The 23,679-nt window shown below is 42.5% G+C and overlaps 2 protein-coding genes across 5 annotated transcripts in view; both read left to right on the forward strand.

Annotated features, from left to right (window-relative positions):
- The window catches only part of LOC105894341 (SH3 and cysteine-rich domain-containing protein 3), a 78,687-nt gene extending 75,311 nt beyond the window's left edge, over nucleotides 1–3,376 (forward strand). For both annotated transcript variants that reach the window (XM_031566802.1, XM_012820854.2), the window contains one exon: nucleotides 2,709–3,376. In XM_031566802.1, coding sequence (XP_031422662.1) covers nucleotides 2,709–2,807 — 99 coding nt within the window. In that variant the 3' untranslated portion in view covers nucleotides 2,808–3,376. The remainder of the gene's footprint in view (nucleotides 1–2,708) is intronic.
- A 2,450-nt stretch (nucleotides 3,377–5,826) lies between these two features.
- tamalin (trafficking regulator and scaffold protein tamalin) lies at nucleotides 5,827–23,083 on the forward strand. Of its 3 annotated transcripts, XM_012820765.3 has the most exons (8): nucleotides 5,828–6,211; nucleotides 9,670–9,722; nucleotides 10,623–10,677; nucleotides 13,297–13,399; nucleotides 14,556–14,649; nucleotides 16,546–16,612; nucleotides 22,027–22,093; nucleotides 22,285–23,082. In XM_012820765.3, the coding sequence occupies exons 1-8, from the start codon at nucleotides 6,023–6,025 to the stop codon at nucleotides 22,806–22,808; spliced, it is 1,152 nt and encodes a 383-aa protein (XP_012676219.1). In that variant the 5' UTR covers nucleotides 5,828–6,022; the 3' UTR covers nucleotides 22,809–23,082. The 3 variants fall into 3 exon arrangements, with proteins under 3 accessions (XP_031422663.1, XP_012676219.1, XP_031422664.1); XM_031566804.2 differs by lacking the exon at nucleotides 9,670–9,722 and having other exon boundaries at nucleotides 6,034–6,211; nucleotides 22,285–23,081; XM_031566803.2 differs by lacking the exons at nucleotides 9,670–9,722; nucleotides 10,623–10,677 and having other exon boundaries at nucleotides 5,827–6,211; nucleotides 22,285–23,083.
- Nucleotides 23,084–23,679: the final 596 nt, after the last annotated feature.

The following is a 23,679-nucleotide window of genomic DNA, read 5'->3' on the forward strand; positions in this document are numbered from 1 at the left end:
TGTGGTGGGGGTGGGTAGGTGTAGGCCGGGGGTTTCTCCAAGTAGATCAGGTGGAGAGACTACAGCAGCATCCCACAGCGGAGATAGTCTAGACTAGGAGGGGAAGAAAGAGACAAAGTGAGTGGGTAGAGTTTGGCTGCCTAAGATGCGTACATGTACTTAATGTATATAGTGATGAGGGACAATGTTTCCACAGCCATCTGCATTTACGAGCAAAGGTCATGCTATAAGAAAAGAAAAAGAAAACATTTGGTTAGTAATTTGGATAGTTTCCTCATTTTGCTCACGAACAAAGCTAGTTACCATCTGTCTCCTTTCTAGGAAAGTAGCCTTATCCTATGATTTCCAACTGTCACCTAGCCCAAACCTTCCCCTCTGTACCTGCCCATTGCTATCCGTGTGCTGTAATGCGCCTTGGAACTAAACTTGAATGTCTATATGTCCTGGATAACTATTCGTGCTGTTAATCCTCACTGAGGATTCTTAACGACTTCAACCCCTCATTAGCTAGTAGTCTTAAGGGAGCAGTCCACATTGTGGAACAGTTAGTGAAGGTGGGTTCTATGCTGTGACTGGGCCTTGAAAAAGGACTACTGGTCTAAAGTGCATCACGCTGTGCACAGAAGTCACTGGCCAACATCAGCCTTGTCCAGCCTAGGACAAGGACTAATTGTCAATAAGGGCTGATTGCTCTAACAAGAAACTTGAAATAACAATTTTGTGTTTGAAAATTGTCCCTCAAAGAATATTGGGCCTCATTCTCAAACGCAGTTGAGAAGAATTTAAGAAGGAATTTCTTCTGAACTCCACTTCCGGTGGATTTATGAACAAATTCGGCATTGATGAAAGTTTTCTCATCTGGGATTTGTTCTGAACTTCAGAAGACTTTCAGAATGCGAAATAGCAATCGTAAATAGGCCAGAGTTTTCTCAAATGCGATTCCTCAAAAAACCACAAGATGCCCCACTGGGCCGCTCCGTGTTGATTCATGATTCTACGAGGCATCGTGATGTCCTAAAATAAATAAAAGGACTACACGAACACTGCAAATGTAAGTGAACAGTACCTCTACCTCTGCACCAGTGAAGTTAGATCTGTGTTTACTCGACCGGTGCTCGCTTTCCGCTTTGACATGACTCGCTTACGAGTTGCTTTTGTGTAGATTCGGTCGATTCTGACTGCACACGTCACTACGATTGCGTGCCCTTATAAGGAGCTGGCGGGGCGTTTATGTATGCTAATCCAGGTGCACGAGAACGCACTTTCAATTTAAGAAACCTCTTCCGGGGGAGCACAGCTCAGAACACTTCTGCTGCGTAAGAATACATTTTCAGGCGTTCATGAATCTGGCGGATATGTTTTTCTTACGTTGGTTTTCCGAAGTCCGTAAGAAACATTTCAGAAGAAACTTCAGAAAATGTTCGAGAATGAGGCCCATTGACAGCAATTGTAAACTTTGCAGCATTACAGCTTGACTTCCTCCCTAAATATGTCAGCAGTGCTTTGGGTCACCATGTGGCATTTGTTCACACTGCTACTCGGAGAACGTGTGCATACATTGACTTTAGCTCAATATAAGGACATTATTGAAATCTGACGTTATCATTATAACATCTCTAGTTGTGCACAGGACAAACTAGCATAACTATGGTGCTAATAGTGACCCACAGAGTGATATGATGGTAATTGTGAACACTGTCATTTGTCAAACATACTTTCAATCATCTTTATTTGATGAAATTGACAAAAAACGCAGCACACTCAGGTACAGATCAAGATGAGTCTTTTCAAAAAGTAATTTAATGGAAAATAGTCCAGGACAGCAGGCAAAAAAAAAAATCCCAAAACACAGACAGAGTTTGTAACCAAGAGAGCAGTCAGACACAGGTAGACAATCCAAAATTCCTAAGGCTACAATACACTGAGGAACTAAACAGACAGAAGTCAAAACCACAAAAACAGGCAGAAGTGAAGAAACCTCAAGGTGTCCTACAAAGGTCAGATTGACACCAAGTATGACAAGAACTGAGGCAATCTGACAAACTAAACTTGACAGGGTAGGGTTTAAGTACACAAAATGAAAAACAGGTGAACAAGGAAAATGGCAGGAAATTAATACATGGCAGGAAGTAGACTCAAATAAGGTGAGGGGCAGAGTCATGGGCACATGGCAGGGGAAACAAAAACCAACCCGGTTTACAACACTGACACACAGGAGGAGACAACACACAAGGCTCATGTGAGAGCACTGGCACACAGGAGAAGACAACACACAAGGCTCATGTGAGAGCACTGGCATATTGGCCAATGGCAAAAATAAACAACATCTATTGAAATCCATCTAGCAATTAGAAACAACAATTTGTTGTGCAGGCCACTGTTTGTAAAGTTCACTCTGTAAGTTTCCCAATGCAATGTGCAGCAACACAAGGGAGTGGACAGTTGGAAGATCTAATAGAAACATGCAATTTGAATCTATATGTGTCATTTTTCTTTTGAGAATTAAAGCACTACTTATTTTGCATATAGGGAGATTACTGAAGCTTCAGGTCATATCAATTCAGCGTAGAAAAACAATCTTTCGCTGAAAAAACATAGTTAAACTTAGTTGACAGTGATGAACCCTTGTTAAATGTTGTGTATTTTATAAAGTAAATGTGTGTACCTTTAATAATTTGTAACCTGAATATTGTAACTTTCTTTTACAGATTGTGGTGAAAAAGGGGGAGGAAGTGAATGGCTATTTGAAAGTTAGCACTGGACGCAAACTAGGCTTTTTTCCAGCAAACCTGCTCCTGGAGCTATGAATTGCAGAAACATGACAAAAAAGGTGACAAGATGTTAACAAGTCTGTTGACCTTGTTGACCTACTCCAGTAATTGGTCAAAAGATTTAATCTTGGATTGAATGAATCAAAAAAATATTTAGAAGATGATACTGTTTTGCTGTACACTTTGTGGGGCTATGTGTTTCAAAGACAAATGTAGTGTGTTTGTAGACCTTTTGTTGTTTGCTTGTTTAAATATTTTAATTAAAGCCCAAGAAGAGTACCTATGGCATTCTTTAATAGCTAGAGTAAACTGTCATTAGGTCAAATGTTATGGTGGCATAACTTGGAGCATGGAGCAAGAGATTTCAACACGGTTGGTAATGAGTATTGTTTGGATCTCTGTATCAAAAATGTATTTGAAGTGGAGGATGTGTAATTCAATGTCAAGTAAGCACTTGTCAGTGTCTTGGCAAATAAAATAAGGAATGAACATCATGATGGAAAAGATCAAGATGCTGTAATGAGACAAAAGATTTTGTCTAATTTCTATTTGACATGAGTTACGGTGTAAATGCAGGGCAGTAAAGGTTTTATTGTATCATCAAATTGGTCTTTAACTTTTTATTTTTCCACATGCACAAAAGTTCTCATGGAGACCAGCATTCTTCAACGTTTAATTTAAATGCTGGAGAACGTTTGTGGAACGTTTTACTAACGTTGCACGCGTTTGGCTATCGTTAGTCAGTCGTTACCCTATCGTTACTTGGTTGTTATTAATCGTTTGCCTTGCAGTGAACGACTCACTGGCGACCTGTCAAGACCACTGAACGGACCCCTAGCGCACGCAGCGTGTGACTAATGTCAAACGAACGTCATATGGCGTCCAATGAGCGTCATTTAGCGTTTCCCGAACATCCATGCATGTGGGTAGGGTAGACTGAGTACTGTTACGAATGGGTGGTGATGTGCAGGACTCAAACGCACGACTCAGAATTCATACAGTAGAGTAGAGTGAAGAATAATCGTTTACTAGCAGGGTTCGGTACACAGGTAGGCAGTCCAAGAGTAAGCAAACAAATCCAAACAGGGAATAGGCAGGAGAGTAGTCGTTGTACAGGCAGAGGTCAGAAGCAGGAGTAAATCAATTTAACTAAGAGAAAGCGCCAATCGCTGGAAACACGAGGAAACACTAGGAAACACAATGAACATACCAACGTAACATATAATGACGAAAACGCAACGAGAAACAAGAATACATGGACTATAGACACACACAACAGATAACGAGGGACAGGTGAGAACAATCAAGGCGGGGCAGACAATGAGACAATGAGACTAAACAAGGGGAATTAACAGGACACAGGAGAAACCAATAACACAACCAAACCGGGTGATTGGGAACAGGTAAGGGGTGGAGACACGAACAACAACAAGAGGGCACATGGCATAAACAAACAAACATAGGAAAGCACATGGCGGGAACAAGGAAGCACAAGGACTAGACAAGGGAACAAACATGTGACAACACAAGGGAGACAAACTCAGAAACTGAACAAGGACAGAACACAGACCTTACAAGTACAGTTGATGCACCCGAAATAACTTATGATCCCACATTACATCTAGTCTTAAATTAAAGCTATTCAGCAAAGTAAGGATTGACCGATCAAGCAGTTGCCATAACATCCAAAAGCACAATAGCCAGGTAACTAAAAACCATGAGACAATGAAGAGGCTAATCAGTGTGGCTCTTTCGTGGGCATGATGAATCTGCTCTTAGTCTGAACAGGGGTAATTTCATTGACCTTGTAAATGCCAGATGGTCATAGATCATTTTGACCTTATTGAAAGATATTAGTTGGGCAGGAGCTGTATATATGTATATATTTTTAATACCAATCATCCGATTTGTGAAAGAGATTGTTACTTCAACTACCGTATTATGAGGAGATTCCTAGTCTAGTCTAGCCTAGTTCCCGATGTTCAGTGTTTGACATTTATTATTTTGATGGCCTTAATCCTACACAGCACACATTGCAAGACATTTTCTGCTTGGATTATATCGTTCTATATAGTTGGATCTTTGAAACACTTTTTCTTTGTTTCATAGTAAGTAATGAATTGATTTGGATAATGAAACTGACAATATTATATTAACGTTAGCCAAGAAAGGTTAGAGAAGCTCTTGTACCATAGCAAAAAAATTCCACCGTGGTAAAATTTTATATTCAATATTCTTTATTTGACATATTGAAAAAAAGGTATTTCACACTTGCACTGATAGACATATTTATTTCAACCCAACTGGGATTTATTCATACAAGCACTAGTCATGTCACTGTTACGATCTAGTTGTGCCACTAGGTGGCACTCTAACAATATGTTGTGTGTAGCCTAAAGTATGCTGTGAACGCTAGAGTAAGAGTTGGCTAGCACAAGGAGTTCGTACATAAACTGTGTAATGGAAGTCGTAATGTGAAGCCTGGATTAAAGCTGTATCTTGATGACACTGCATCTGTTACTGCATCAGAACATAAAACAGTCACAAGGCCTTTTAATCAATTTTAACATCTGTTATATGTCTGTTAAAATGTGCTATGGATTTGTATTGTTTAAATTCTCAAAAAGTAATAACAGATAAAAAAAAATATGACCAGTGCTTTCCCCCCCCCCCATTTTTGTTAAATAATACACACAATTAGTATTTCATGTACTCTACATTTTCTCTATATTGTACAGAAGTTTGCTGAACATTCATTTTCATGTGAATTAAGTGACATTTTGATGATTTTATGATATACATTTGGAGAGGATTTTACCATATGTGTTTTACATAATTTTATAGAACTGGTCATTCTAAATAAAATGGTAGCCTATGTACATTCCATTAATGGTATGGAATGTTTGGCACGGGCACTAAAGGGTTAATACATTCGCCAGTTAACACAATGCGACGCTAATTTCCTAAACATCTACAACTGAAATTTCCTACATTTCCTTGAGTTGGTCAAACACGACTGCACAGAGGTTTAGCCAATGTAGTGTAATCCCGTGTGGTTTTCGCGCAGCGAACGGCTACATTCAGTTGCCTTGTGACTACCAGCCCCACCTCCGGGCAATTTCCGCTGGAAGAATCTGCACCAAGCTAATGGCACGCGTATCGACTTTTTCTCCAAATCATCAGCACTGGGGCTGAATGCTACAACAATCCTCTTTGATATAAGAATAGATTCACGGTTATATAAAACAAACATGACTTTCCGGAGACGGAACAGGCTGAACTCCAGTGAATCCCAGAGTGGAACTTGTGAAAACAGTGACAGAGAAATCTTTCCTTCGAAGTTGTACAGCATTAGACCTCTGGCGTTTGTTTCTAATTCCACTGACGTGTATGAGACGCTTGCATATTCTGGGGGCACCTTGCCGAGAAGTTTTCAAAATGTAAGTTTGCCTTTAATCTTTAGTCTGGTCTTTCATAATGCTTTTACGCTTTAGAAAATTGTTCTTGTTCTAACTGTTGAATCGTTCACACGTTGAAGGCATCTAAAGGCTACACTAGCCTGCTGAAGTGTGTAGGCTACGACGCTAGGCATTAAATGGTTCAAATAAGTGATACTTTCCATAGTTCGTTGTCTTACCCCAAGTTCTTATCATGTCGCTCAAAACATGTCAAATTATGTGTCCACCCATCCAATACTTTTGTAGACCACTTTTATTCGTCTATCGAATGCTGATGGCCGGGTTTCTCTCCATATAACCTATTGTGGTTGCTTTTATTGTACAAGTCCACAACAGTAACGTTACATTGTCATGTTACAAAAGGGTAGCCTATTTATGTGATAACATTAGTCATGGCTGATTAAAATGACAAGAGCACAGTTACAGCAAGGGATCGCGGGTACAGGGCGAACAAAACAGAACCAACTGGTCAAATTTAGTATTTCAGTGCTCTTACAGCATAGTAGCCTGTAACTAACATTTGGTGATGAGTTTACAGCCGACTTTGTACTTAGGCATATAAGGGTCAGGGCCTACCATTTTGTCTATATGTTAGAAGGGATAGCCGGCCTAATTATTGATACAAATGGCGAGCGCTTAACATGAACCGAACCACAGAAAGGAACGATACCGAGTGATTAAACCATATTAGATCCGGTTAGATGAATTCATACACGTATCAGAATAAACATATTATATTTTATATTATATTTATTATATAAATGCAATGGACTGTATATACTGTACATGTTGGATGCAAGATTTCATGATGTATACAAGATGGTATATACATGATACATACAATATTGATAGTGGATAAAAATGTGTGATTCTAAGGTTACTATTATAAGGATCAGCAGAGCAGTGAACCAGAAAACTGTCAATGATGGCATTCATTTCTTTTAGCGTTAAATAGGCTGGCACACAATATGTAACTGTATCACAAGCAGAGTGACACCACAGTTTGGTGTAAGGGTTTCTGCAAGTAGACTGCAGCAGCATCCCACAGTGGAGATAGGAGGGGAAGAAAAGAGACAAAGTGAGTGAACAGAGCTAGGTTGCCTTAGATTCTACTATATGGGAGAGAGAAGACACAGGTTAGTAAACTGAATATCAGTCACAGTCACACACACACACAGAAAAAAATGTAGCTCTTCTTTTTGTTGGCAGGTTGGCCTCTAGGAGGTGCATTGCCCTAGCTCATTTGTGGAGTAGCGCCACCTAGTGAATAATGTTCAATGAAAAAATCTACTGCCTCACTTGTCAATACCTTATGATTTAAAGTTTAAAATTGACACGCTGTATTGCTTACCACATGTGTGACACCAAGAGGAACTAACAGTGATGCGAGTAGGCTAGGCGGTCTGTGGATCATTCATTGCAGTCATGAATTCTCGCACACATATTACTGCCATAACTGAACTGTCATGTAGCTATCATGCCAATCTAATGGGAAGGGATCACCTGGTTGACATATTTCACAGTACAGAGACCAATATTCAAATCTGTAATTAGGGTAATTAACTGTACTCATATTGAAATACAGGCACCAAAAGAGAATGATCAGTTTGATAATCGGAAAAAAACTCCACCATGACACTTGTAAATGCTCAAAATAGTGAACTGTGTGATCTCAGTAAGAATACGCTATCAGTCCTAATTGAACTTTGAACACAGATGTGACCCACATGGCAGCTGGCGTGGCATGGCAATCCGTCGGATTGAGCTAGAGCATTTCAAGTCATTTCACACCTTCTGTGTGGAGGCTTACTGGTTTAAACTGGTTTAAACTGGTTTACTTGGAAGATTGTACACGCCTATCCAACCACTTAAAGGTGTGTCTCGACCCAGGATCACACAAGGATGATTATGGGACCTTAAGCTGATTTATATATGATTTTATGCTGATTTGACTCGCACTCAGATTTATGAAGAGAACTGGTTTAAACTGTGCATACATTGTCTTTGATAAATCTGACAAAAAAATCTCTGTACATAAATCATGGGAATCTGTGTACACATGGTGTACTACAACAAGTTGTAAGCAAAGATTGATTAATTTGGCCCCTGATTTATACAAACACTCTACTGAAACTTTTCTGGGGTCCTCATGAAGACCAGCTTTGCATGTTTCTACTATGCTAATCCTGAGTGTGTGGGCATGGCATGTAGGCACAAAATGGATGTCTTTGTCCCCACAGTGTCTTGGCTTCACTGCCATTACAGACAATCAGCTGTGTGTACCATGTGAGCAGAGAGCCTGCCTCGGATCTGGCCATCTTGAGCTTATTGTGCTCTGCTTCGCCCTTGTCCGGAAGCCACACAGACAGTACTGGTCTTTCCTCACTGTCTCAGCCTCTCACAAGTGCACAGGTCACATGTGCCACAATAAGGCTTTGTGTTAGAGGGCATGAGCAACATATGTTGTGTAGGATCACACAATCAGACACTTTAGACATAAATGAAACCATTGAATGCAGCCTTGAACAACTCTTCAAATGATGGCAGGCAGGAGCAGCACAAAAGGCACTTTCTTGTTGCCTTCTCTATGGTCTATTCATAAGAGTTATGTCAGGGATGGCTAGATTTAACTTTTTTGGGATCTTCTAGGGGTTTGCTCCTAATCAAGACTCTCAGTAAAGTGAATGACATTGATATTTATATAGAAGCTTGCATTAAAGTATATAGAAGTGTGGTAAAACATACAAGGAACAACAAGATAAACAATAAAGGCTCACTAAACAACAACAACAACAACAACAACAACAAGAAAAAAACAATACAGGCTCACTAAAAAGTCTCCAAAGACAGATTGTGGCAGTAGTCACTGGTTTTGTATATGCAAGGGACAAAAGACTAATCTAAAAGACTAAGCTACTTAATGAAAAGATTTCATAAGATGATACATCGCAGGCATATTTTGGCACCCCAATTGCATACTTGCGTAACATAACGCTTGTTTTTTATTCTAAATGTGTATGAGGTTTATTAGTTATTTACTACTACTCATGAAGAGTGCATCACATTCACTTACATTCACATCTGCATCAGCCAGTAAATAATAAAGATGGGCCAATATTAGGAGTTAATGAGCCTGAACTTCCAATCATTTGTTGATTGTTCGTTGATAATGAAAGCCTAATGACAGAGGTGATATCAACTTTTACAATTATTGTACAGAGTATTTTCAACTGTAGATGTATGTTCTGTATGCTAGAAAAACACCTATGTACACATCAAACACCAAAAAACACACAGAGAGCTGGATTGGTCTATGAAATTGTAAACACAGTAATTAGAATATTCTTTTTTAATATATATTACTTTTGAGAACCCGGGGCATGGTTATAAGTGAAGTAGTACTTACTCTTTTCTCTCCATATATCTCTTTCTGTCTCAAGAATGGGCAGCTACAGAAATGGAGACCTCTGTCCCAGTCATCTGAACTAATCAGGTCGGTCTCTCTGATTCGGTGTGCTTCTACCTGCAGAAACCCCTTTGCTTACAGCTGCCCATTCCCACCAACATATTATGTACAAATTCTACTCTGCTTATAATACGAGTATGCAAGCCTATTAACCTGTAATATAAACAAATACCATCATTGACCTAGTTTTCTGCTTCATTGCTATGCTAATCGTTCTAATAGTAACCTTATGGGGACCCTGTTTACCCACTACGCTGTTCTATATTACCTTGAATGCTGGCTCTCTCCATTTTCATCCCCTATTGATTATATATGCCACACGTGTGCTAATATGTTTTATCCTCCGATACGTGAATGAATCCATCTGCTTGCTCCTGATTCTGTCTTCTCCTTCCTTCCCTTGTGCCCCCCCCCCCCCCACTTCCTTTTCTATCCCTCTACCCGGGCAGCCCAAGTAGATGCCCCCCCTCCCCAGCTGAGGTGGTTCTTCCTGTTAAAAGGGAGTCTTTCCTTGCCCCAGTTGCTTGAGTGCTTGCTGTATGGGGTTTAGGCTCTGGGCTCTGTAAAGTGCCTAGAGACAATTTAAATTATTATTGGGGCCATATAAATCAAATCTAATTGTTTGCCTGTCTGTTGTGTGAATCTAATGTGTAAAAACACAGAAAAAGACTGTGATATGTTTGGACATTCAACCTTGACCCGCTGCCTTCCCGCTTGCTCATTTCTCCCTGTTTTATAGTCTTGTCATGATACACTACCAAGTCATAGCAATCTTAGCATCTTCCTCTCTTCATATATCTCAACATGGAAGTCTCAACACATTACATTATTGGTCTGAGACTGATGTCAGCAGCAGTTATGGTTACTTGCATGGTGAAGCTGACACAGTAGACAGGTTATTTAGATTTCAAGTTATATCTCTTCTAGGACAAACATGGTCCTGGAGAAGAATGCAGATGAGGCATTTGGCTTTGAAATTCAGGTAAGAGAATTTCCTTGTTCCCTTTAATATTATCTGATGGTGCTGAAATATGTTTTCTTACTTATAAAAAAGGTCCCTTATGCTTACTAACTAAAGAGACCAGTGTCTGACTTGCGTAAAACTTGAGGTCTTGATCATCCCTTTGATTGAGGGAGAGGGTTATTTAGGGCCCAGGACCTTGTGTTATTGTGAGCAATAGGAGCCACACCTTTTCCTGGTTGGCCATCATCTGACAGGAAGTTACATCAGAATTACATCAGCGATTAACTGCTTCTGTGTTCAGTAGCCATTTAGTCTGTGTCAGTTTGTGAAGTTTGAGTATCTAAACATCAGGAGTACCACTGTGATGAGAATGCAAAATATGCATGTTAGCTTTGACTAAAATCTTTTTCAAGATTCATTCTCTATTAGAAATTAATTTTACAGTTCAAACAGGAAGTACTTGTCTTCGGTCCTGTCCTATTCCTGGTATGATATTTATTTATTCCATACATACTGTATATACATCATATATCAATAGGTACTTTTCTGAGACATTTCCGCTGGCAGTGTGTGTGGAAGCATGTTGTTGTAGTAAGGGATACCTATGTATAAAGCCCAGTTTAGTAGTAGGAAATTACCTTAATATGACCAGTGTATGTGGTCAATGTGTGGAAAACTGGAAAGAAAGCTGACATTTGTTTCAAAATAAATGTATCAGGTTGCCCAATTTAAAGTAAACTGATTTGTAAGGCTTATTTGAATACAACGTGGCTATGTTTTCCCTTTTGCTTTCCTTCAGCCTTAGTGGCAGAGAAGAAACAAGTGCCCTTTGGGCATTAGGTGATTAATACATAATGCTTGCATGATCATTAGAAATGTAGTCAGTTTTTCTTCAAATTGAAATATTGTGGCCACTGATACAATGAAGTGTGTGTTTACATGTTCCAAAGATGTGAAAAGAATAGTGACCAGCTAATTTACTTCTGCAAGTGGAGTGTACTTAAAAATAATAATGGAGTTGCAATGTTTGCTTAGCAAGGTTGTATTTCTGTTGCATTTTAATTATAGCAGCCTGACTGCAGTGTTTCCCTCTAAAGGGATTCAAGAAAAGTAATGTCATCAACAGCACACACTTAAAATGCCTATGGATTCCATCAAGACATTGAATTCTTAGTTCTTTCAGATTAACTACTGATTAACAAAACAGTTATTTTAACATGCTCTCTGCCCCGTTTCTTAACATTTCTAAACAAGGCAGGAGAAGTAGTTGTCTGAACATACACAGAGCACATACAAACTAATCAGAACGATCAAAGGTCTTAACTAACCCTGTCAATCTGTTTGAATTTTCATTCAGATCGGTGTCGATTAGACTTGAGCACTGGAGGGCTATTATGTTTCCATAAGGATTATTAGGGTATTGTTTCGGTAAGGATTGTTATTATTAGGGCTTGAACACTGGAGCTGCTGGGCCTCCAATGTCCACCGGAAGGTATACGCACCCAAGGTGCAAAGGGCATATTGTTTCCAAACAGATTATTTATTAGGGCCCGAGCATTGAATTGAATTGAATTGAATTGAATTGAATTGAATTGACATTCTTACGGCTTTCAGATTATTGTTGTTACATTTCTGCTAAATAACTGCATGTGTAGCACTTTGAGATCAATGTGTGTAGATGGTTGTAGATATAACAATGTCAAGCCATGTCAAACAACCTCAAAAGTGCCTGACAGGCCTCAGATTTCCTGGTGTTAATACAGACAATTTGAATGCCCGTAGACTGCAGGGGCTGAAACGGAGACAGTGCATTCAGGACCACCAATAGATCCAAGGCTGGAAAAAGAGTAGGTCAGGAAACCCTGAGATCCCTAACTCCAGTCATAAAACATGACACCAGAGGGGGTGAACCTGGACGAGCACCCAATGCTAAAATGACAAGCTGGAATAACTCCCAAGGTGCCCCAACTGTCAGATTGCAAAGGTCCGCAAACCATGGCTGGGTGGACCATCTTAGGGCAATCAGAATCAATGTTCCGCGTTCCTCTCTCACCAAGGCCAGTAGGGGTGGGAGTAGAGCCACTGGGGCAACACATTCAGCTGTGCCCCTGGGAAGAACCAGTGAGGGAAATGGTGCAAATAGGTCAGTGAAATTAATCTCAGCCAGGGGCGTGCTGTGGTTGGACTGACACATTCATCAGTGTTTTGGCGTGATTGATCGTGAGTTTTGATCGGATGAAATGATCTTGCGATCAGGTCGCCCTAAGCCGTAGTTCACAGCTCCTGCATAAGGGAACTAGATGTTTTTCTGGTGTTATGTTTGTGTGCCTTTCTCTCTTGAGTTGAAGTGAATTCAAGTTTATGAAATGTAAGTGTATTAATGTTTATGAAATCATTTTAAGATTAAATGCAAAAAGTAACTTATTACTTTTATTATTACAACTTATTTTAGAAAAGAACAAAGCAGCAACAGAGGTGAGCCCTACTTTCATGACCACGAGAGAATAAAGGATGTACACTTACTCTCAAAGCTGTCATCTGTTGGCAATGTCCAGTGGGTTTTAATCATGAAAAAATATGTGTTGTTGTTTAATCCAAGCAGTATGCTGTAAATAAGTCATCCTTTTCATCTTGCAGACTTATGGCCTTCACCATCAGGATGAAAACTCAGTGGAGATGTGTACCTTTGTTTGTAGAGTGCACGAGCACAGCCCAGCCAAACTAGCAGGTCTGAAAGTTGGTGAGTACTGACCTGGAGTGGTAGATAATGCTTTCCTCCCATAAATGACTGCTAGGATTATCGCTGGTGCTTTTCCTGTTATTCTTTGTAGTACAATAGGTCTGTAATAAAAATAAATAAAAATAAAACAGTTTTGCTGTGATAATATCTGAATTTTAACAATGTGTCACAGATTAAGCCTGCCTACCTTGCTTACAAGCTGCCAGCATTGCTTTTATGACACTCTTTTGTATAGAAACAGAACAAATTTAGTTAAACAACTAAATTAGTCTAGACAAAAAATGCCATTGTTCAAAAGTTGCACAAATAACTTATTTGTTGCTTAGCCTCTTGTAATAGTCGTATAAAAACTAAAAGGTTGAGGTTGTGTGTCATTGGAAACACTGTCATGGCATAATGATCAATTCATTTTAATTACCCTCTTTCTGATATTTTGTATCCTGAATAATTCTTATATAGTAACCTTCAGTGAAGTAAAATAGGCCAACTGCTGACATAAAAGGCAATATAGTGTTTGGCCTTGTTGTGGCGCTTAACTGACTCCAGCCCTCAGAAGTGTGTAGATGTAGTGGCGCTTAACTGACTCCAGCACTCAGAAGTGTGTAGATGTAACTACTTCACTTATAATAATATTCTATTATAAAAAAAACAGTTTGATATCTTGGCTTTGGAATTTGATTCCAGGTAAACAATGCTTTATATGTTATTAATAATAATAATAATGTATGTTAATAACTGATTGAAGCTACATTTAAAAGAAAACAGATTTTATACAAGAGGTACTCCCACTGATAAACTTGGCTGCTGTGTGAATACATTAACTTAAAACCAGTTGATTCACAATGAAATATTGTTGTTATTCCAGATTAGTTCAGGTGTAATTAAAATTTCTGTTCAGTCCATTTATGACCAGTTGGTCAGCAGGAAGTGTTTGTGTGAGTGTCAGTGTCTGCCTGCCTGCAGTCATCATATCCTCCATGAGGTGGCCATCTACACTGATGAGATAAGATATGTGTGACTGAATCATGTATCAAAAGCAAGAACGGCACCCATAAAATGGCACACTGAACTATTATAGTATCTATGTCTCAACTTAGTCATGGGACTAATTTCTCTAAAAACGACATGTATTTTGTATTGTCATATTTGTATGCAGGGTATACCATTGCATGCGTAAACGAAACCTCAGTGGGGGGTTACCAACACAAGGAGATTGTTCAGCTGATCAGGTCTTCAGGAAACATTCTCAGGTAAGCACCCTGATTCTACTCAATCAAGACTAAATGTCCAGAAGCCCAGAGCTAGCCATCATATGTGCTGGAATCTCAAGCCTTACCCGTGGAACCCCCAAACCCAATGTGAACCTTCTGCTTACTGCTGCCCTTTCCCACCAAACTATTAAGCAGAGTTTTCTACTCTGCTCATGACATACTGTATCTTATATAAGTACATACTGGAAACCAGCCTGTCACAGATGTCATCACTGCCATGGTTCCCTGCTTCATAGCTCCACGTATCCTGAAAATAGTAACCTTATGAACACACTATGTAACCTTATGAACACACTATGTAACCTTATGAACACACTTTGAATGCTGGTTAATTACATTTTAAATCACATCACTCTTGTATGTGTCCTTGAGTGATATGACATGTACGCTAATATATATTTTTGACTGCTGTATGTATGAATTCATCTGCTTTCTTCTGCACTATACAGTTATCTGATGGCTGCTTCTTCTTCTGCAATGCAATGCCCTGTACCGTTATCCGGTGGCTTCTTATTACAGTGCATGCTATGCCCTGTACGGTTATCCGGTGGCTTCTTATTACAGTGCATGCTATGCCCTGTACTGTTATCCGGTGGCTTCTTATTACAGTGCATGCTATGCCCTGTACTGTTATCCGGTGGCTTCTTATTACAGTGCATGCTATGCCCTGTACTGTTATTCCTAGGCTTCTTATTATTAGAGACCCGCGTCTGTTCACTCACTCTATTCCATCTCTTTCATTTTTGTCTTTTTCTTCCTCTTTCACTCACTTTATCTATTTTTCTTTCTTTCTTTCTCTCTCCCTGTTTGTCCTTATCAAAGACACTACTGTCTCACTCGCTTTAATTCATTTATCAATCAATCCATCAGTCTATCAATCAATATATAAGTCTTTAGACACCTCTCCTCTCCTTCTACTTTTTTAGTCTTTCTCTTCATGCATTGAATTGCCTTAAGTGTTCTAATCTTTTACTTTATATTTATTTATATTTTTTTGTTTTGCATAGACTGGTATTTTTATTTCAGGAAAAGCAAATCTAGTTCTTCTCATACTGTACATCTCTCTGTCTGAAATGCTCTTTTAAAGATATTTAAGATAAACAATTAAAAAATGTCCATTGAAACAAATGGTCGAATCTTGGCACATTTTGTAACTGTCTTGTAACTGTAAATATAACTGTCTTACTCCTCATTTATCTATCTATATATCTATATATCTTTCTTATCTTTCTCTCCATCTTAATATCTATCTTCCCCAATCCATATTTCATTTCCTCACACTCATTCTCTCTCTCTATCAATTATTCTATCTTTCTATTTCTTTAGTTTTCTCTTTAATTATCTATATAACTCTATCATTACCACTTCATCACTCTCACTGTGTCACTGGCTGTCTGTTTGTTTATTTATTTATCTCTATCTTTTTATCTAATGTTTCAATCTGTTTCATTTCTTTATTTCTCTCTTTCACTTACACACTCTCTATTCCTTAATTTTTTTTAGACTTTCTTTCACTCTTTATTTTTCTTTAGCAACCATCTCAACTACCATACAAATACCAAAGATAAGGCGAACATGACTTTCTCTCCCTCTCTATCGATGTATCTTTCTCCATTTGTTCATACCTCTCTATGTTCGTCTTCCTCACCTTCCCCATCTCAACTACCCTCACACCCCTTTGCTTTTCCTCACCTTCCCCCCTCTCTATGCCTTAAATATCATTTCAACTTTTCATTTTTTTTTACTTTCTATTTGTTTAAAATTTCTTTTGCTTTGCAAGCACTGGTATTTCCATCAGGAAATGCACATCTTGTTGTTGTATCAAATGTTCTAAACCCCTGCTAGAATTGAATTCACTTTTTGTGGGTTCCGCAGACTTGAGACGCTCTACAGTGATTCAATACGAAAGGCTGAGCTCGGTGCTAGACTGCAATACTTGAGGGTGAGTTATTTTTCTTCTTTCATTAATTGGGTCATTCCACACCAAACGGGACAATGGCACCCACTCGGCCGTCTCAGATTTGGCTGAAAAAAAATCAAGGTTGTTCATACACTTCTTAATAGGTATAGTACAAAATATTAGCTCTCTACTCCCAATAGTTTTGTCACAAAAAGATGTTTGAGGGGGGAGGGGGTGCCAATACTTAAGACGCTTTTTTAGCAGCGTTTTCTGAAGAGCCATTTTCAAATTGCTATTACTAGAAAAGTGTTTAAGCTAGCTCCTTCAAACTTTCTAGGCTTAAAATATGATACAATTACTTGAAGATTATGGACTTCCAAGGATGTGGCTTGGGTATATCATAGTATTAGGGGTGCTTGAATTTGCGCGGAAATTTTACTCTACGCTTTGTTGCAGCATCTTTGAAGGCCTGTGGAAAGCGCAATGTTAAAGCGGGGGAAAGGCATATAGACGTAGGTTCGGCCACTGGTGGCCCAGCGCGTCTATGCCTAGTGGGGGGTTGTCGTCCCCTAGCGAGAACCAGAGAGGGCAGCAGGTGTTCTGCCTGTTCGCAAACAGGTCCACCTGCGCCCTGAAAAAACGCAGACAGATCTGTTCTATCACCTGAGGGTGTAGACACCAATCTGCTGCTTGAGGGTCGCCCCTCGACAACAGGTCCGCCCTGTAGTTGAGGTGACCTGGAATATGAACTGCCCTGAGGGAACGGACGTGAACCGCTGCCCACAGGAGCAGGCGGTTCGCCCAATGGTGCAGTGACGGGGAGTGCACTCCGCCTTGACGGTTTATATACGCCAAGGCCGCAGTGTTGTCCGTCCTCACTAACACATGCTGACCACTCAGTCTGGGCAGAAAGTGTCGTAGAGCCAGGACTACTGTCCGCAGTTCTAACACATTTATATGAGACGCAGCCTCTGTCGCAGACCAGAGACCGTTCACGCCTCTCCCCTCGCAGACCACTCCCCACCCCTTGGTGGAGGCGTCTGTGGTTACTACTACGCGGTGCGTCACTATGCCCATAGTGCCTGACGCCGCGAGGAACCAGGGGGCTCTCCAGATTGCCAGGGCTCTCCTGCATCTGGAGGACACCGTTACCCTGCGGTATCTGTCTTTGACTGCGTTGAGCCTCAGAGACAGGTACCACATTTGGAACGGCCGCATACGCAACATCCCCAGCGGGAGAGCGATCGCAGCCAACAGGCGTTGGCAGCACAGTGACGAGACTGACTGTCCTAGTCGGAACTGGTGCACACATGTTTTGATGGCATTTATTCGGTCTCAAGACAGCCTGACCTCCATGGAGGTGGAGTCTAGAACCATGCCTAGGAAATGCGTAGTCTGGCTTGGGCACAGAACGCTTTTTTCCTTGTTTATTACAAAGCCCAGCCGATGCAGGTGTGCCACCACTAGATGGCCATCCTGCACCGCTGCGGCCCTTAAATGAGCAGCTATTAACCAATCGTCCAAATAATTGAATAAGCGCAGACCGCGTAGTCGTAATGGGGCGATGGCTGCTTCTACGCACTTTGTGAAAACCCTCGGTGCCAAAGCTAGGCCGAACGGGAGTGCGTTGAATTGGTACGCTATTCCTCCGAACGCAAACCTCAGAAATCTTCGATGTCTGTGGTGGATCGGAACGTGGAAATATGCGTCTATCGTGATAAACCAATCGTTTGGTCTTATGAACTGCACTAGCTGGCGTGGGGTCAGCATTCTGAACTTTAGCGGCATGAGTGCTTTGTTCAACACACGTAGACACACGTATTGGCCGATAATTCCCGTCCTTTTTGGGGACCAGGAAGTAACGGCTGTAGAAGCCTGAAGCTGCCTCTTCGGGAGGCACTACACTACATCGCTTCTTTTCGGAGCAGGGAGACTATCTCTTCCCGTAGGAAGTGAGACTGCCCCTGCTGCACCACTGATTGGATCACTCCGCCGAATGGCGGAGGGGGACGGGCGAATTGCAGCACGTACCCCTTTGTGATCGTTCTCAGCAGCCATGGTGACACTGCGCATGCGCGCCAACTCGCAACGCAGCCTGCCAGGCTGGGCTTTGAGTTGAATTGGTCGGGAAGTAACCCGCTCATGGTCAATGAGTCTAAGCCTAGATCTGCCGACTCGCAACGCAGCCTGCCAGGCTGGGCTTTGAGTTGAATTGGTCGGGAAGTAACCCGCTCATGGTCAATGAGTCTAAGCCTAGACCCGCTCCGCCTAGGGAGGGGGACGAGATCTGGGGTTGCCCCCTCATGGTTTTGAAAAAAAAAAATGAGGGGTGCGATTGCACTGTGTGCATCGCGGGGGGAGTCGCACAAGCATGTCGGGGCACTGCGCCTACTGGTGGTGCTTGTGAGAACCTGCTTACCGTGCTTGACATGATTTTTGCATGTGAGCAACGGGCGGATTTCTGTGGAGGCGGTGTGGGCTCCCCCGCTCCCCCTTGTGTGGTCATCGAGCAACTGTCACCATCAGGTGGCCGGAGACTTGCCCTTGCCCTTGCCCTTCCCGCGGCGAGCGGCATGCTGCCGCGGGGCTTGGGCTGCGCCCTGGGCCGGGCGCGCAGCTGGCTGCTGCTGGGCTGCAGGCTGAGCGGCGGGGCGGAAGGGGTGTTTCTGCCAGCCTCGCCTGGTGGGCATCTTTGCCGGAGGGGCTGGCGAGCGGAACCCGCTTCTCTTCTGGCCCTGGGTGGGCGTAGTGTGTCCCGATGAGGACTGCTCGCCCGACCCGCTAGAGCGAAGCATCCAAGCTTGGAATACCTCCCTGCTCTTGACCTGCTCTTCGAATTTGGCAGCCATGGTGTCGACTGCCTCTCTGAAGATGCCCTTGACGCTGACTGGGGCGTCAAGGAGCGGTGCTTTTTCCCTGTCCGTCAGCTTCGCCAACGACAGCCACAGGGACCTCTGGGTAGCCACCGCCGAACCCATCACCCTCCCCAGGGCCTGGGAAGTGCACCTGGTGAGCCGGAGGGAGAGGTCCGTCGCCCGACGGAGCTCCACCACCGACAGGTGATCCTCCCCCAGCAATGAGGCCAGCTCAGTTAGGAGCTTGGCCTGGTATCGCTGCAGCAGCGCCGCCGTGTTGGTGGTGCAGGCAGCCTGCCCTGCAGCCAAGTAGGCTTTCTCAGCCAGAGCCGCCTGGTGCCTGGTCACTCGCATGGGCAGGAGGGGCTTCTGGCCGAGGCGCATCGTGGGGGAGGCGGGCGAGAGGTAGCCCACCACTGCATCCTCGACCGGAGGGAAGGAGAGGTAGCCACTCTCACTAGCCCTGTCGAGGTGCATGTACCGGGCGAACCCCGGCACTGGGGCACGGCCCGAGTAGGGGGTCGCCCACGTCGCCTGCAGCTCCTCTTGGACCTCCGCGAAGAAGGGGAGGGCGCTAGGAGCTGGTACGGCGGGGCCAGCATAAAACTCCCCGTCCAGCAGTGAGGACCGCACGCTGGGAGGGGGAGGGAGAGGGACCCCGAGGCAGCTGGCTGCTCTCAGCGCAACCTCGTGGAGTTGCTGGCCCAGAGTCCGTGATGTGGCCGGGGGAGAGGTTGCCCGCGGCCGAACATCCTGACTCAGCTGCATGGCTTCCTCGCCCGAGTCGTGCTCGTCAGAGTAGTCCAGCAGACTGTCGTCATCCAAACCGAAGTCCAGCTCCAGCGTGGGCTGGTCTTCGGCTGGTGGTAGCTCCACCGCCTTGCGGCCCACGGCCCTCAGGCTGGCAGGCGACGGGGAGAGGCTAACGGGTGAAGCTGCGGCAGTAAATCGGCTGCTTGCACCAACGTTGCCCAAGGCTGAGGGCGCACTCGGTCCTACGGGGGTAATAACCCCGGATGGAGCCGGTGCAGCTCTCTCAGCGCCCACGCGCTCCCATAGCGCGAGACGCTTTGTAGCCTTAGCTAGCGTGAGGCTAGCACAGATGCCACAGGCAGGGTCGACGCCTGAGAGCGCCGCCTCCGCGTGGGCCCTGCCGAGGCAGGCCACGCACCGACGGTGGCGGTCACCCTTGATCCTCACATGCCCACAGTCGGGGTATTGCCGTGACATCTTTGTTCTGAAATTAGAAGAAAGTATTAATACACAAGCACACTATTAGCAATGTACACGTTGGTTAGCAAAGCTAGCAGGCTAGTCAGAAACTTAGCCAGCTAGTTAGCTAGGATAGCGGCTCTACTTTCAGAAATCAGTTGAGTCAACAAATTTTGCAGCGCCCTGAGCTAGTGAGGGTAAAAGAACCCGAATAACTCACCAACTCGAAGAGAGCAAATAGCACACAAAACTCTTTGACCAGGTAGCGTAGAGGATATACTCGGAGCTGGGTGCTTCGTCTTGCGAAGTTTTCAAAAAGGATATGTTCGTGTCACGCTGCTGAATTTATAAGCTCCTGAGGGGGCGGGCTCAGGAGAGAGCGCGGACGAATCGCAGCCTTTCAGGCGTGAATGGATAAATGCTTCGATTTGGGCCCATGACTGACGTCATGTACCATTCTGTTATATCGCAGTACACTGCGATAAGGAACTATTGGGAGTAGAGAGCTGATATTTTGGACTATACCTATTAAGAAGTGTATGAACAACCTTTTTCAGCCAAATCTGAGATGGTCGAGTGGGGAATTTTCCTTAAATTGTCACGTTTGGCGTGGAATGACCCTAATATATTTCTTTAAACTCATAAATCCAAACCACTTACACACAATAGTGTTTTCTTTTGTGAAACGATTGAACTCTGATTCCCCTCAGCCCAGCTGCATTTCCAGTTTTCGGAATGTAGAGCCACCTGTTTGCACCCACCTGTTCACTCCCACCGGCCTCAGGATGAAACTGTTGATTCATTTCAATGACACAAGCAGACATTTATTCTTACCCAGTGTCAGATTTCTGATTTGATTTCTTTGCTCTGTGATCTGATTTCTTCAAAGAATGATTTCTGATCCTAATTTGACAAGTCCAAGCACAAATTATTTATTTATCAGAAGGACTACTGTGTGCTCACTGTTATTTTCACCTTCCCATTAAATAGAGACTGGTCCTCACCAGCAAGAGCTTTTTTCAGATACTCAGTCGATGGTTGTTTCTGAAATTAAAGCTATTCCAAATGTAGACTAGACACTGTTAACACAAATGTTGAATCCTAATAATGTTGATCAGAAATGTAGACGGTGGTTGTTTCTGAAATTAAGGCTATACACATTAGCTAGACACTTAAGATATCTGACATTCGCTAGAAACTTACAGATGTTTGCATTACTCCCTTCACAGAACAGGGCACATAGGCTATAACCTGGATAGGAAGTGGGCCAACCTCCTAAAGATGTCTCCCAGTTAGCTGGCAGCTTTATTTAATAGTACCGATAAGCCATTTCTACGAGTAACCAAAAAAAGGAAATTAATCAAATGTGCTTGTGTATATTTCCTACAGCAAACCTTGCATGAGAAGTGGGATGAATATCGTTCCCTGATGGTGCAGGAACAAAGACTAACCCACGGTGAGGACAGTAACAGCACTCATATTGACAACAACCATAACATCCCTATTCAGAGCACTCTCACATGTATGGGGATGTTTTTTTTGTGTCTTCTGAATATATTTTTGTATTTGCCTTCATAATAAATTTTGCTGTGCCCAAAGTTCACTATTCCACTTTCCTTCATAGCCTCTCTCTCACTCTCTTCTCAGGCATAGTAATGAATGATGCAGCTATCTATGAGTCCCTGGAATCGGCAGGAGTGTATGGGAGTCTGGGTCGTCCCAGTCCTGTTACCCTTCGTGCTCAACATCTCTGGCACGGAAGCACCTGCAGCAGTGTCAGCCACCTGAGCGCGGCCACAGATGAAGACTCTCTGTACCAGAACTGTCTGGACCAGGGCATGCCCTCCATATCTCACTCTGAGTCCTTTTGCAAACTGTCTCTGCAGCTCTCGGCCCAGTGTCTCTTTCGTCCAGCCAGGGAGCTTCTTGCTTCAGCCCGAAGTTCACTCACACGTAGTGCTTCACTCACACGTAGTGCTTCACTCACACGTAGTGCCAGCACACGTAGTTACTTGCGAGAGTCAGGGAACACTGCTTGTTCATCAGGCAGCAAGCAAGGACGGTTTGGCATAATGCTGCCCAATGCCAAACAGATGAGCTTTCCCAGAAGACTATTGAAGTTCATCCCTGGTTTAAACCATGCGCTGGAAGAGGAGGAAAGCAAACTATGAGTAAATCAGGCTTTGGTTAAGGCGGTCACGGTAGTCCATGTCGAGGGAGAGTTTAGAACCAGATTCTGATCCAGTCACACCAAACCTTATAAATACTGTTTGTCACTGTGTTTAAATTAATTTATTTTATTGTATTTTATAGTATTTTACAGGTTTTTCTAGGAATTATGTTCTTTACTTTTTATACATCAACACCAAATTCATAAGAGAAGGATGTGGTTGCTACGGTAATATACATTTTGTGCTTTTCTCACTTTTGGTTATACATGCAATTTTTGTGGTGATGCTACAATTCCACAAAAAAAGTACAAATCAGTTATGTTTATGGATTAATTTCTGTTTAAAATCATGCTCAATGTAATTTCTGTTTAAAGCATACACATTTCTTTTTAGACATGTTATCATTGTTGAGTAAAGTTATTTTCATGGATTATAAATGTCCAACAGCTTCGAGTGTGCTCTACCTCTTGTCCTGCAGCACTAGTATTTAGGGCATTTAGCTTTTCCAAAATATCAGGACATTTGTGTTGATGTTGTATTGCACAACAAATGATTGGAGGAAAATGAAGGAGGTAATGCACAAATCATGCACTTGGTGTGGTTGGTGCATAGGACATAAAACATATAACATACTAACAAAATAGCAAAAATAAGAATAAAAGATAAATGTTTTACAAGATAGAATAATAAATAATTTAGAGGGGTAGTAGAGATAGAAGGGAATGGGAGGAGAGAATCAAACATGGCAGATGAATGAATCAATGAACACAAAACACACAAACATAAAGATGGTACATACATGATGCATACAACATGAATAGTAATACAATGGGGAAAGAGCATTAAAGTATTGTAGAGCAGCTTAGTGGGT

This window comes from Clupea harengus, chromosome 4 (assembly GCF_900700415.2).
Source record: "Clupea harengus chromosome 4, Ch_v2.0.2, whole genome shotgun sequence".
NCBI classification, from domain to species: Eukaryota; Metazoa; Chordata; class Actinopteri; order Clupeiformes; family Clupeidae; genus Clupea; species Clupea harengus.

Bases quoted from the DNA above. Each gene is read 5' to 3' on its own strand.
- tamalin (XM_012820765.3), top strand. From the start codon at position 6,023: ATGACTTTCCGGAGACGGAACAGGCTGAACTCCAGTGAATCCCAGAGT. The intron at 10,678-13,296 runs GTAAGAGAATTT...TTCATCTTGCAG, and splicing joins CATTTGGCTTTGAAATTCAG to ACTTATGGCCTTCACCATCA. The intron at 16,613-22,026 runs GTGAGTTATTTT...TATTTCCTACAG, and splicing joins CTAGACTGCAATACTTGAGG to CAAACCTTGCATGAGAAGTG.